Source organism: Erythrolamprus reginae, chromosome 4 (genome assembly GCF_031021105.1).
Source record: "Erythrolamprus reginae isolate rEryReg1 chromosome 4, rEryReg1.hap1, whole genome shotgun sequence".
NCBI lineage: Eukaryota > Metazoa > Chordata > Lepidosauria > Squamata > Dipsadidae > Erythrolamprus > Erythrolamprus reginae.
Genome location: NC_091953.1, coordinates 16,448,145 through 16,463,049, shown reverse-complemented (window position 1 = coordinate 16,463,049; position 14,905 = coordinate 16,448,145). Strand labels below are relative to the sequence as shown.

Sequence of the window (14,905 nt, the reverse complement as noted above, 5' to 3'; positions counted from 1 at the left end):
CCTGTGGTTTAGGGGGTTAAAGAAAAAAAAAGGAAAGTGGGGGAAATAAAGTATAGATCAGTGGAAATGTCAACAAGGAAGAAAAAGAAAGATATCAAACTGTGCTTCCTGATAATATTTTGAAATTCTGACACGTGAACAAAAATATTTCAGAAACAATGAGAAAAAAGCATATAATGCCATAAAGTGAGTCACCTGGAATTTTATTTTACAACATATCACTGTTCATCAGTCTTATAAAAGCCGGTGTTCTTGGGCTACAAGACATTGAGGACTGAAGACTTGCTTGTTGAAAGGTAGTTTGGAAGCTCTACTATGAATCATTTTATGATCTTCTTGGGTGCTTTGATGCTGTGGCCATGCAACGTTGCCCATCCATTAATCAAAACCCAGTCTGCCCTATCCAACAACAAGGACCTGAAATTCATACAGGTATGTAACCTCTGGTCTTAGCTCTGATGCCATACGAAATGCAGAAATTGCTCAGCCACTGACTACTGAGAATGGTTTCCATATTGAGAATATATCATGGGGTAAATGCTTTTATTAAATGAAGAATGCAGTGGTATATTTTATTTATTTATTCATTCATTAATTCATTCATTTATTTATTTATTAGATTTGTATGCCGCCCCTTTCCATAGACTCGGGGCGGCTCACAACACAATAAAACAGTTCATGACAAATCTAATAATTTACAATTTACAATTTAAAATAGTTAAAAAAAAAACCATTTTTAAGCAGACATACCTACAAACATACCATACATAAATTATATAGGCCCGGGGGAGATATATCAATTCCCCCATGCCTGACGACAAAGGTGGGTTTTGAGGAGTTTACAAAAGGCAAGGAGGGTACGGACACTTCTAATCTCTGGGGGGAGCTGGTTCCAGAGAGTCGGGGCCGCCACAGAGAAGGCTCTTCCCCTGGGGCCTGCCAACCGACATTGTTTAGTTGACGGGACCCGGAGAAGGCCGACTCTGTGGGACCTAATCGGTCGCTGGGATTCGTGCGGCAGAAGGCGGTCTCGGAGATATTCTGGTCCGATGCCATGAAGGGCTTTATAGGTCATAACCAACACTTTGAATTGTGACCGGAAATTGATCGGCAACCAATGCAGACTGCGGAGTGTTGAAGAGACATGGGTATATCTGGGGAAGCCCATGAATGCTCTCGCAGCTGCATTCTGCACGATCTGAAGTTTCCGAACACTTTTCAAAGGTAGCCCCATGTAGAGAGCGTTACAGTAGTCGAACCTCGAGGTGATGAGGGCATGAGTGACTGGGAGCAGTGAGTCCTGGTCCAAATAGGATTCTTTTTACAGGTGCAGCCAATATATTCAATATTGGCAATACTGTATACTGAATATATTCAGTTCTAGGCTGCATTAACAGAGGGATAGAATCAGGATCACGTGAAGTGTTAATACCACTTTATAAGGCCTTGGTAAGGCCACACTTGGAATACTGCATGCAGTTTTGGTTGCCAAGATGCAAAAAGGATGTTGAGACTCTAGAAACAGTGCAAAGGAGAGCAACAAATATGACTGGAGGGGACTGGAGGCTAAAACATATGAAGAATGGTTGCAGGAACTGGGCATGGCTAGTTTAATGAAAAGGAGGACCAGGGGAGACATGATAGCAGTCTTCCAATATCTCAGCGGTTGCCACAAAGAAGAAGGAGTCAACAACAAGCACCTGAAATTCATACAGGTATGTAACCTCTGGTCTTATCTCTGATGCCATAAGAAATGCAGAATTTGCTCAGCCACTGACTACTGAGAATGGTTTCCATATTGAGGATATATCATGGGATAAATGCTTTTTTTTAAATTAAGAGTGCACAAAGAAGAGAGAGTCAAACTATTCTCCAAAGCACCTGAGGGGAGAACAAGAAGCAATGGGTGGAAACTAAACAAGGAGAGAAGCAACTTAGAACTAAAGAGAAATTTCCTGACAGTTAGAACAATTAATCAGTGAATGCCCCAACACTGGAGGTTTTTAAGCAGATGTTGAATAACCATCTTTCTGAAGTAGTGTAGGGTTTCCTGCCTAAGTAGGGGGTTGGACTAGAAGAACTCCAAGGTCCCTTCCAACTCTGCTGTTATTGTTATATGAGCTTTAGCTTTCAGAATCCTCAGAAAAGGTCAACTTAATAAAATTAAGTTTTCATTATGCGCTAAAAAAAAGTAATATGAGAGACTAAATTGATCAAGACATAATGTGAAGTGGAGGCATATATCAATAGTCTTGTGGATATGCTGACAGGTAGCTAGACAGGAAGGAGAACCCTGACAAAATTTCTTCCCCAATGTTTTATTGGATTGAAAAGAATTAAGCATTAATCATATTTAGAATAGAATAGAATTGAAGAATAGAATAGAATAACCCTCTGTCTGAAGTAGTGTAGGGTTTTCTGCCTAAGCAGGGGGTTGGGCTAGAAGACCTCTAAGGTCCCTTCCAACTCCCTTCGGAGAACCAGTAAATACCACCTCTGATGGGCCCCACCCCCATCTATTCTCTGCCTCCTAAGTCCCAACTGATCAGGGGAAAATGGGGATTTTGCAGTATCCTTCCCCTGCCACACCCACCAAGCCATCCCTACCAAGTCATGCCACACCCACCAAGACACGCCCCGGTAGCACCGTTCCCCGTAGGCTGTGCGTGTGTGCGCGCGCGCCCCCAAAATACCCCCTGTGCACCCTTTTCCATGGGCGCGTGCTCCCCATCCCCCTGCCAGCCCACAGGGGGGGCGGGGGGGAGGTGCGGCAGTTTGAGGAAAGGGAGCCACAGCCGCTCCTGCCTCCCCACGGTGCCTCCGGCCCCCTTGTGCCCCTGGCCTCTCGCCCCTGCCCCCCGCCCACCTGATCCGCCCCCTTTCCTCCTCCGCCGCCTCCTGCCTTGGGGCGCGACTTCTGCTGCGGTGGTGGCGGCTGCGGGACGAAAGTGCTGCCAGCCAGCCAGGGGGCTGCGAGAGAGGGCTTTCTCCGCGCGCTTGGGGAATGCCCGCCCTGACCCTCTCGCAGCCCCTTCGCTGGGAGCGCTTTCATCCCAGACTTCCAGCAAGGGGGCTGCAGTAGAGGCAGGGCAGGCGTTCCCGAAGCGCTCGGAGAAAGCGCTCTCGCAGCCCCCTCGCCATCGGTGCCTCCATTCCGGAGCTCCGCCTCACAGCTGATCACCCTGCCGCCAAATAGCAAGAAAGAGAAGAGAAAGAAAGCAATAGAGAGAGAGAAAGGAAACAAGAGAGAAAGAGAGAGAGAGATGAAAGGGGGAGAGAGAGATAGCAAGAGAGAGAAGAGAAAGAAAGCAATAGAGAGAGAGAAAGAAAACAAGAGAAAAAGAGAGAGAGAGATGAAAGGGGGGGAGAGAGATTGCAAGAGAGAGAAGGGAAAGAAAGAAAGAGAGATAGAAAGAAAGAGTGAGAGAGAAAGAAAGAAAGCAATAGAGAGAAAGAGAGAGAGAGAGAGAGCAAGAGGGGGAGAGAGAAAGAGAGAGAAATGACTCTTGATTTAAAGCATATGGTAAAAAGCACCCAAATAATAACAGAGGAAAAAACCCTCAGCCGTTTGTGTGTGTGTGTGTGTGAACTCTTGAACCATTTCCAATAGCTCACCTCTAATTGGAAATGGTTCAAAAGTTCACACACACACACACACACACACACACACAAGGGGGGAGGAGACAGGGATGGAAAAAGAGAAGATAATAATAGTAATAGATTTTGGTTTTGTTTTATTATTAATTTCTTTTAATAAAAAAAGAAGGGAATTTTTTTCTTGTTTGTTTGTTTGTTTGTTTATCTATGCTGCCCAGTCCCAAAGGGACTGTCGCTCAGACACTATACTTTTCCGCCCACACCGGAAAAAAATTAGAGGGAACATTGCCCGGTAGTAAAAAAAAAATTGAATCCCACCACTGAATTATTCATTCTGATCTCCCCCTGAATCAGTTTGTTACTTTCTCAGGAACACTCTGAACTGGCTACGTGCAATTCTGGGTCCAGGAATGGGTGTCAAATCCCAGAAGTGATGGTGACTCAAAAGTTCTTCCTACAAGAAGAAAAATAATCCTCTTACCTCTAGCTTCCTTTCATTGTTATGGTGCCAAGAGAAGAGGGATCCTTCTGTTACTGCAGTGCATTGAAATCAATACCTTTTATTATTATTATTATTATTATTATTATTATTATTATTATTATTATTATTATTTGGATTTGTGTGCCGCCCCTCTCCGTAGACTTTTGTAAATCTACTACATTTGGAGTACTGTGTTCAGTTCTGGAGACCTCACCTACAAAAAGATATTGACAAAATTGAACGGGTCCAAAGACGGGCTACAAGAATGGTGGAAGGTCTGAAGTATAAAACGTATCAGGAAAGACTTAATGAACTCCATCTGTATAGTCTGGAGGACAGAAGGAAAAGGGGGGACATGATCGAAACATTTAAATATGTTAAAGGGTTAAATAGGGTTCAGGAGGGAAGTGTTTTTAACAGGAAAGTGAACACAAGAACAAGGGGACACAATCTGAAGTTAGTTGGGGGAAAGATCAAAGGCAACATGAGAAAGTATTATTTTACTGAAAGAGTAGTAGATCCTTGGAACAAACTTCCAGCAGACGTGGTTGGTAAATCCACAGTCACTGAATTTAAACATGCCTGGGATAAACATAGATCCATGCTAAGATAAAATACAAGAAATAGTATAAGGGCAGACTAGATGGACCAGGAGGCCTTTTTCTGCTGTCAATCTTCTATGTTTCTATGTTTCTCATTAGAATATTAGAAATATTGTTTATTTGTCAGTACATATTTGAGGGAACATTAATGAAGAGAGGTAATATAGGATGGTTGTGATTGCTGGAGGACAAGATTAGATTTTTATTTTATTTTTTGCAATAAGGGATGAAGGATTTATAGAGAAATTAATAATTTTGTATTACAATTTTTTTTCTGGGATTATACAAGAGTTACTAACAAAATACTGTACTGCATTTTATTGCACTGGAATTAGAAGATATTTGGCATTGTATTAAAGTGTATGACGGGAAAAAACAATACAAAAATTTATACCAATATCTCAGGGGTTGCCACAAAGAAGAGGGAGTAAGGCTATTCTCCAAAGCACCTGAGGGTAGAACAAGAAGCATTGTAAGATAAAATACAGGAAATAGTAAAAGGGCAGACTAGATGGACCATGGGGTCTTTTTCTGCCGTCAGTCTTCTATGTTTCTATGTTTCTACTAGGGGTAATCAGATCTGTTGATTCTGCTATCTGATTATTAATAGTCTCCTTCTCTTCCCCCTCCTCCTCCTCCTCTCCCTTCTTAACCCTCAAATATATGAAGTCACCTTGCTTACCTTTAAAAGCTTAAACAACTTGGAATCCAGGACAACCTTTTCCCAGAATGAACCTGCTCACAAAGTCTAACTTCAAAAACAGATTAGGGAAATTGAAACAATGAATTATTTGTTTTGGCCCGGAGAGACCCAGAAACGATGTCATCACATTTGAACAAGAATGTCACAAGCAACCATAATACCATTTTCTGGCAGGTTTCAGTGCATGTTGGGGAAGAAGAGAAAATGGTGAGTCTTTGAGCTGACAGAATTTAGCAGAGGCTTGGCTTTTTAAACAGGGAACTTTTATTCTGGCATTTTCAGCATCACTCCAGCTCAGCTCAAATAGAACAGCGAACTTCCCACTCCAAAGGCCTCTTGTGCTTAGCCAATCAGGCTTCAGCATCAGTCTTCTTGGCCAGTCGTAAGTTGAGGACTTTGACTTTCTGGTGGGGTTGTAAGTCAAGGACCTAAGACCAGAGTATTCATTTATCAAGCAAACAAGCAAGCAAGGAAGATCGTAATATAATAATATAATAATATAATAATATAATAATATAATAATATAATAATATAATAATATAATAATATAATAATATAATAATATAATAATATAATAATATAATAATATAATAATATAATAATATAATAATATAATAATATAATAATATAATAATATAATAATATAATAATATAATATAATAATATAATATAATATAATATAATATAATATAATATAATATAATATAATATAATATAATATAATATAATATAATATAATATAATATAATATAATATAATATAATATAATATAATATAATATAATATAATATAATATAATATAATATAATATAATATAATATAATATAATATAATATAATATAATATAATATAATATAATAACAACAGAGTTGGAAGGGACCTTGGAGGTCTTCTAGTCCAACCCCCTGCTTAGGCAGGAAACCCTACACTATATCAGACAGGTGGTTATCCAGCATCTTCTTTAAAACTTCCAGTTTTGGGGCATTCACAACTTCTGGAGGCAAGCTGTTCCACTGATCAACCATTCTGACTGTCAGGAAATTTCTCCTTAGTTCTAAGTTACTTCTCTCCTTGTTTAGTTTCTGCTTCTTGTTCTACCCTCAGGTGCTTTGGAGAATAATTGTTCCAGCACTGATTGTTGTTTAGGAAAGCCTGGCTCTGCCTACTTTAGTGATGCCATACAGGGGTAGGCTTCAAAAATTTCAGCAACGGGTTCTCTGCCAGGTTGCCGCGTGGGTGTGGCCAGGATGGGCGTTGCCTATTTAGCCTCCTGCACCCATGGCGGGAGGATCGTTTTTGCCCTCCCTGGGCTCCAGAGGTTTTCCTCAAGCCTCCAGGAGGTCAAAAATGGCCTCCTGTTTTTCACCCTCCCTGAGTCTCCATGCGGATCAGAGGTCGACCTCTAGGTCTCTCCCTTGTGGGATGCCTCAGGGGTCAGTCCTCTCCCCCCTGCTATTTAATATCTACATGAAACTGCTGGGTGAGATCATCCAAGGGCATGGGCTGAGGTATCATCAGTATGCCAATGATACCCAGCTGTACATCTCCACCCCATGTCCAGTCAACGAAGCAGTGGAAGTAATGTGCAGGTGTCTGGAGGCTGTTGGGGTGTGGATGGGTGTCAACAGACTCATACTCAACTCTGATAAGGCGGAGTGGCTGTGGCTCTCTACATTACTGATTGCAGTCCTAAACCAATATTATTGTTGTTGTTGTTGTTGTTGTTGTTGTTATTATTATTATTATTATTATTATTATTATTATTATTATTATTCACCGCTACATCACACAGTCCTAGGTGCTTGGGAAGTGCACGACTGGTGATGCAATATGAAATCCAGTGATCTCGTTTGCTGTGTTGTATTGACATGATGATGATGATGATGATGATGATGATGTTCAAAAGTGGATTGAAGAATGAATCTATGTACAAAGGACTTGGTCACCAATACACATGTATTTATATAATTATCTGAGATGTTTGGTAGTAGAATTAATGTTCTAAAATAGGCTTTATTCAAACAATTAAAACACAGAGAATCAATAAACATACTTACAACTATGCATAGGTATAGATTAAATAGTAAAGAAATAGAGAGAAATTGCAAGAAAAGAAAAAGAGGGGGGAAAAGAAGGGAAGAAAAGGGAAAAATAAGGAACAAGGATAGCCAACTTTGTTGGCTCCAGTGGTTGAGCGAACTGTTTGTAAGTATGTTGTGGATTTAACCAATTTGATTTCCGTAAATATAGTTGTAGGCTGAGTAGGGAGTTTGTTCAAAATAGTATATCTGCGAAGGTGAAGTGGGTTAATATGTAATCTGCTGGATAGTGGCACGATATATAAATGTTCTAATTCCTCCCATTCTTGGTTAATATGCAGGCTTACCTCGATCATTTTTTCCCGCTGATGGATAACGTAACAAAGCTAACCTTAGAAGAACGGATCAAATTAATGCAAAGGTTCTTCCGTTTGACTGTAAATGGGAAGGTAGATACTGAAACCATGAAAGTAATGCAACAGCCCAGGTGTGGAGTACCAGATGTCTTAGAATATAGGAGAATTCCAGGAGGACCAAAATGGAATAAAAATATATTGACTTACAGGTAAGTTATATTTCCATTGGATTTCTAAGAGAAAGAAGGAAAAAAGGAAAAGTCGACTTCCTAATGATATGTATTGTGTTTTCCTCTGTTACTCAAAGGATTAACAACTACACCCCTGACATGCCCAGAGACAAGGTGGAAAGAGCAATAGCAAATGCTGTGAAAGTGTGGAGTGATGTGACTCCCCTCCAGTTTAGAAAAACCACTGGACCTGCTGATATTGAAATTCTTTTTGGATCTAGGGGTAAGCTCAGCCTGCTTATTCTTATACACAGTGGTACCTCTACCTAAGAACGCCTCTACTTAAGAACTTTTCTAGATAAGAACCAGGTATTGAAGATTTTTTTGCCTCTTCTTAAGAACCATTTTCTACTTAAGAACCCAAGCCAGGAAAAATTTCCAACGAAATTTCAGAGCGGCACGAAGGCCTGGCCAGTTTCCTGCCTTTTCCACTTTAATCCCAGCCATCTCGGGCTTTTCTGGGCTGCCAGAGGAGCCTTTCAGTGGTGCTTAAGGAGGCTTTGGCAGTCCAGAGCGAACGAAGCATTTTCCTTTCTTTGGGCGCTTGGAGAGGGAATAAACCTTTGCCAGCGCCCTGAGAAAAGAAATGTTCCCTTCGCTCTGGGCAGCGACTGTCCTCCTCCTCTTCTTCCTCCTTCTCCTACCACCCAAATTCCGAGCTTTTATTCCTTTCCTAATGGGTTTGCACGCATTATTTGCTTTTACATTGATTTCTATGGGAAAAATTGCTTCTACTTACAAACGTTTCTACTTAAGAACCTGGTCACGGAACAAATTAAGTTCTTAAGTAGAAGTACCACTGTATTAATCTTTATTTATAGTTTATATATCACACATCTGCCAAACCATGGGTATTGACCAGTAATGGGTTACTTACCAATATGAGACACACTGCGCACCACTAGTAAAAATGGTGACATGCGCACAGCTCTGGGTGACCAGTGGGCAGGCGCATCCTGCCAAGATTTTGCTTCTGCACATACGCAGGAATTAAAATCTTGTGAGAGGACACGAGAGAGAGAAAGAGAGATTTTGGCAATTTTTTGCTTCCGCGCATGCAGAATCGCTCACATCTTCTCGTGAGATTTTGCTTCCTGCGCATGCGCAGAAGCAAAATTTTGGTGGGATACAGCCGCCCACCCGCTGGAGCTACCCTACCCCCACACATGAATACATGATCCCCCCTGCTCCCCCAATCCCCTATTTCCTGATTTCCGGTGAGCTCAATAGGCCCATTTTTCAACCCTCCGCAGGCTCCTTTTGAACCCATTGAACAGGTCCAAAGACAGGCTACAAAAATGGTGGAAGGTCTTAAGCACAAAACGTATCAGGAAAGACTTTATAAACTCCATCTATATAGTCTGGAGCAGTGTTTCCTAACCTTGGCAACTTGAAGATATTTGGACTTCAACTCCCAGAATTCCCCAGCCAGCGAAGGTTGGCTGGGGAATTCTGGGAGTTGAAGTCCAGATATCTTCAAGTTGCCAAGGTTGGGAAACACTGGTCTGGAGGACAGAAGGGAAAGGGGGGACATGATCGAAACATTTAAATATGGGTTAAATAAGGTTCTGGAGGGAAGTGTTTTTAATAGGAAAGTGAACACAAGAACAAGGGGGCACAATCTGAGGTTAGTTGGGGGAAAGATCAGAAGCAACATGAGAAAATATTATTTGACTGAAAGAGTAGTAGATGCTTGGAACAAACTTCCAGCAGACGTAATAGTATACGGGCAGACTAGAGGGACCATGAGGTCTTTTTCTGCCGTCAATCTTCTATGTTTCTTTTTTTCCCGAGACTTTCTTGGAGCCTGGGAAAGGTGAAAATGTCCCACCCCACCCCGGCCCCCGCAGAGGCTCTTTGAAGGCCAAAAACACCTTCCCAGAGGTTTCATGTGAGCCAAGAATCAGCTAGATGGCACGCACTTGTGCGCTGGAGTTGAGCTAGACCAATGGCTTGTGTGCCAGCCGATATGTCTTCGCATGCCACCTGTGGCAAAGGTGCCATAGATTCACCATTACGGAACTGGCCCATATATGCAAGTGAAACCTTTACCTTTAATGCAAGAGGGCCAGTTAATCAGCTTAGATAGGTGGATTCATGCCAGCAATATATTGGGCCTCTCAGTCTGATAAAATATGAAATAATCCCAAGAGATAAATCTTGCAGTTGTTCCAGCTGTGTTGATTAGAGTGAGTGTTCTGTCGGGCTCTCTGGTAGAATCCTCCCAAAAATTCACAGGTAAAAATTTCAGACACACACATGTTTGAAAATTCAAAACAATGTTCTTTATAATGAAAATTCACGTAAGCTAAGCCCTCTTTTGGTATAGCAAAGAGCACTGGTCTCCAAACAAACTGGTAATTGGTACAAGTCCCTTATCAAGTTCTGTGATACTTAGCTTGCAGCTGTGAGGCAATTCACAGTCCTTCTTCTTTCACAAAGTGAAACACACTTTGTTCTGGCTTAGTCTCAAAGAGGGGAAAAATCAGCACACAAAAGGTCAAAGTCAGTAAAGCAGTCACAAAACACAACGATCAGATAATCCTCCACAATGGCCAAACCCACAGGCTGCTATTTATAGCAGCCTCACTAATTACCGCAGCCCCACCCAACCACAGGTGGCCTCATTTTCTTTGATAATAATCTTCTCAGTTGTTGTTGCCTATGCATCGCTCTCCGCATGCATGGCTGTATCATTAACTCTTGTTCTGAATCCAAGGAGGAACTAGATAATTGATCTCCTTCTGAGCTGTCTGCCACACTCTCCTCCTCCCTGTCACTCATGTCTTCTTGGTCAGAGGAGCCTTCATCATCAGATTCCACCGGGGGCAAAACAGGCCTGCAGCATGTGGATGTCTCCCCCACATCCACAGTCCTTGGGGCAGGAGCTGGGCCAGAGCTAACCACAACAGTGAGCAACATTTTTTTATGATGACCACATACCTTTCGATGTCATTATTTAGAATAGGGATATCCAATCTGCTGGCTGGGGAATTGTTGTCCACAAGTTTTAAACTTGCCAAGCTTCGACACCCTTGATTTAGGCCAGGGGTGTCACAGTCATCATGTCGCATTGGCGTCTTGTGACATTTTGTAACATTCTTCTTCCTTCACAGAGCTCTGGCCTCACCCACTCACGACAGAACATGAGTTTGACATCCCTGATTTAGACCAATGGTGGATGGGCGAGGCCACAGTTAAAAGAAGATGGGAACAATCATACTGATTTCTTTATATTCGTTTAGTTTTATGGCAATAGCTTATCTGTCCTAGGAAAAGAGTTGCATATTGATTTAATTGCTTTTTAGTTAATAACAAAAATGGAAAGGAAGAAAAGAGCAAAAGCAAAGCTAATAGCAAAAAGAATTAGTAAGCCGTTCCTACTGGAAATTTGCACAGATTGCTTTAAATACAGCAGTACCTCTACTTACGAACTTAATTCGTTCCGTGAACAGATTCTTAAGTAGAAAAGTTTGTAATTCTGTAATTTTTCCCATAGGAATCAATGTAAAAGCAAAAGCAAAAAATGTGTGTGATCGGGGAAAGCACAGGGAGGGTGGAGGCCCTGTTTCCTCCCAAGGAGATTCTTAGAGAGGCCCCATGGAGGCTTCTCCCCGACTTTTCCGGCCCTGTTTCCTCCCAGGAGATTCCTAGAGAGGCCCCATGGAGGCTTCTCCCCGACTTTTCCGGGCCTGTTTCCTCCCAGGAGATTCCTAGAGAAGGCTCCACAGTGGCTTCTCTCAACCTTTCTGGCCCTGTTCTTCCCAGGAGATTCTTAGAGAGGCCCCATGGAGGCTTCTCTCCACCTTTCCGGCCCTGTTCTTCCCAGGAGATTCTTAGAGAGGCCCCATGGAGGCTTCTCCCCGACTTTTCTGGTTACAGTTTTGGAGGCTTGGGTTTGTAAGTGGAAAATGGTTCTTGAGAAGAGGCAAAAAAATCTTGAACACCCGGTTCCTATCTAGAAAAGTGTGTAAGTAGAGGAGTTCTTAGGTAGAGGTACCACTGTAGCTAGGAATCCCTGGTATTGCTGATGCCACATTGTTTTCCATTTAGAGCATGGTGACAGAATTCCTTTTGATGGAAGAGGTGGAGTCCTTGCACATGCTTTTCCTCCTGGAACAGGACGAGGCGGCGATGCACACTTTGATGAGGATGAGACCTGGTCGGAAATCAATAGAGGTTTGCTATAAGAATATGTGCACCAGATTTCTACTATGCAATGTATATACCTACCTCACTTTCACTGCCCACATCAAGTGCTGCATGGAAATTTTAAAAAAGAATATAAATTTATATAAATCCCAAATTTCAGGTGGTTCTCATTTAATTAGGACTGAGAACTCTTCTGCTAAGTGATATGCCTGGTAGGGTGCTAACTTACCAGGTTACCCGTTGCTATCATTCAGCAAGGTCTGCAGAGTTGTGTTATGTTAAAACATCCTGCAGTCATGAGGTCACCATTTATAAATTCCTGCTAGCTTCCCCATTGTCTCTGTGTCAAAAGCCATTAGTGAGGCTGGCAAATGGGACTTATGTATCTTCTAGGATGTGGCAATGTTCTATTTGCAAGCCGCTTGCCAAGTGCCTGAATTACAACTACTGTATAGGAATGCTACTATGACTGCAATTCAGAGGAACCATCATAGGTCTCCTGTGTTCAGCACCATAACTTCAAATGTTCACTAAGTGAGTGGTCATTCAACAAGGACTACCGCCATTGCATTGTTTTATCAAAGACGACTTCATGCAGTTTAATGCTGCCAAATGTCAAAGGAACCAGATGATTAAAAAGATAAAATTTTATTTCGTTCATGTAAGGCAATGATGGCGAACCTTTTTTCCCCCAGGTGCCGAAAGAGCGTGGGTGTGTGCTATTGTGCATACATAAGTGCCCACACTCATAATTTAATGCCTGGGGAAGGCAAAAATAGCTTCCCCCATCTCCCAGAGGCACTCTGGAGGCCAGAAATGGCCGGTTTCCCAACTACTGGTGGGCCCAGTAGGCTCGTGTTTTGCCCTCCCAAAGCTCCAAATGCTTCCCTGGAACACCCCCCGGAGACTCTCTGGAAGCCAAAAATGCCCTCTCAGAGCCTCTGTGTGAGCCAAAAATCAGCTAGATGGCACACACATGCATGTTGGAGCTGAACTAGGGCAAGGGCTCACATACCAGTAGATATGGCTCCGTATGCCAGCTGTGGCACCCGTGCCATAGGTTTGCCATCACTGATGTAAGGAAACTCAAGTTCAAAACTGAATGGGATTGATCAATGGAAGGTCACTAGCTTTATTTCCGTGGAGATTCTCAGTCATCCAAGTGATGGTTGTTCTAAGGGAGCTTTTTTCAAAAGGCAACTGGACTTCCTTGTTTTTCTTTGAAGACATTTCAAAGAATGAGAATGTCCAGCTGTCTGCAAGGAGTATAAGTCCTTTCATTCCCTGCTATCCAGTCAGAACTGGAGAAGCTTCTTGAATGAGAAGTGAAAAGCCTTCAAAGAAAAATAAGAAAGTCCAGTTGCCTCTTGAAATGAGCACCTTTACACTAGCTTTATAATTTTAATACATTTTATTGTATGTGCATACTACATGAACATTTGTCCTATGACCATAAATGTACCGTATTTTTCCACCATAAGATGCATCCCACCCCCTCAAAAAAAGTGGGTGCAAATGCAAAGATCGCAGCTTACGGGGAGGAGGTTTGGTGAGGAGGCAGGTTTGCCAGAAAATGCTGGAGCTTTTGCTGCCAAGATTGCCACCACCACTGCCTACTGCCACCACCACCCATTCACTGCCACCCATTTACCATTATTTGTTATTATTGTTGTTGTTAATAACAACAATGATGATGATAATAATAATAATAATAATAATAATAATAATAATAATAATAATAATAATAATAAATATATTTGAATGCTGCCCCTATCTGAAGACTCAGGGCGGCTCACAGGATACAATATTAAACAGTGAATACAAAACAAATCTAATCAATTAAAAAACTACGTAAGCTAAAAACCCATTATATTAAAATCAATGAAACAATTCAGTCGCAGCCATACATCGCATTTATTGGCCAGTTCATCATTGTCTGTTCATCATTGCCTATTCGCCATCGCTCGTTCGCCACTGATTGGCAAGTGAACAGGCAGCAGTGAACAAGCAGCATCAATAAGTTGCGATCCCTGCCATCTAAAACAGCTGATCGGCAGTATTCTGGGAGGCTGATCCAATTGCAAATCAGCTACTCAGCAGCAAAGGTTCCAGTGTTCCCCAGCGGCGGCAGCAGCTCAGCAAATCAGCTACTCAGCAGCAAAGGTTCCAGTGTTCCCCAGCGGCGGAAGCAGCTCAGCAGCGGCGGCAGCAGCGCAATGGAGCAGAGCCCTGATGAGCCACTTGCTGGGGCTGTAATAATGTGTTGAAGCTGACCAGGTTGTTTGTTGCAAGGATGCTAGCCAGATAACTACCAGATGGATGCTGGGAGGCAGAAGCAGATTTTTTTTTTTCTTGCTTCCCTCCTATAAAGCTAGTGTGAGTCTTATAGTTTGGAGCGTCTTATAGTACAAAAAATACGGTGCTTTTATTTACTCTTCCATGTTCCTTAAAGCCCAACTCCTGCAACCTCTTGCAGCTTTCTTGACATAGCTGACTATATGCTCATCACTGAAAAACTAATACTTATAATTCACCTACTTATTTTCTGTGTTCTAGAAATAAACCTCTTCCTTGTTGCTGCCCATGAACTTGGTCATTCCTTGGGATTAGCTCACTCCAATGTCCCTGGAGCCTTGATGTATCCTACCTACTCCTACATGAATCCAAACACTTTTCGTCTTCCAGCCGATGATCGACGAGGAATTCAGAGTATCTATGGTAACTTCACCCAAAAAAATCTTTTCC

At 42.1% G+C, this 14,905-nt stretch overlaps 1 protein-coding gene across 3 annotated transcripts in view; it reads left to right on the top strand.

Annotated features, from left to right (window-relative positions):
* Positions 1–236: 236 nt before the first annotated feature.
* Positions 237–14,905, top strand: part of LOC139166307 (macrophage metalloelastase-like) — a 19,794-nt gene continuing 5,125 nt past the window's right edge. Inside the window, exons 1-5 of one of the 3 annotated variants that reach the window (XM_070749671.1) lie at positions 237–432; positions 7,764–7,987; positions 8,086–8,231; positions 12,062–12,187; positions 14,717–14,878. In XM_070749671.1, the coding sequence (XP_070605772.1) occupies positions 316–432; positions 7,764–7,987; positions 8,086–8,231; positions 12,062–12,187; positions 14,717–14,878 (775 nt within the window). In that variant the 5' untranslated portion in view covers positions 237–315. Of the gene's footprint in view, positions 433–1,692; positions 1,716–7,763; positions 7,988–8,085; positions 8,232–12,061; positions 12,188–14,716; positions 14,879–14,905 lie in introns of those variants that run through there. The other 2 variants (XR_011558934.1, XM_070749672.1) reach the window with 2 other exon arrangements.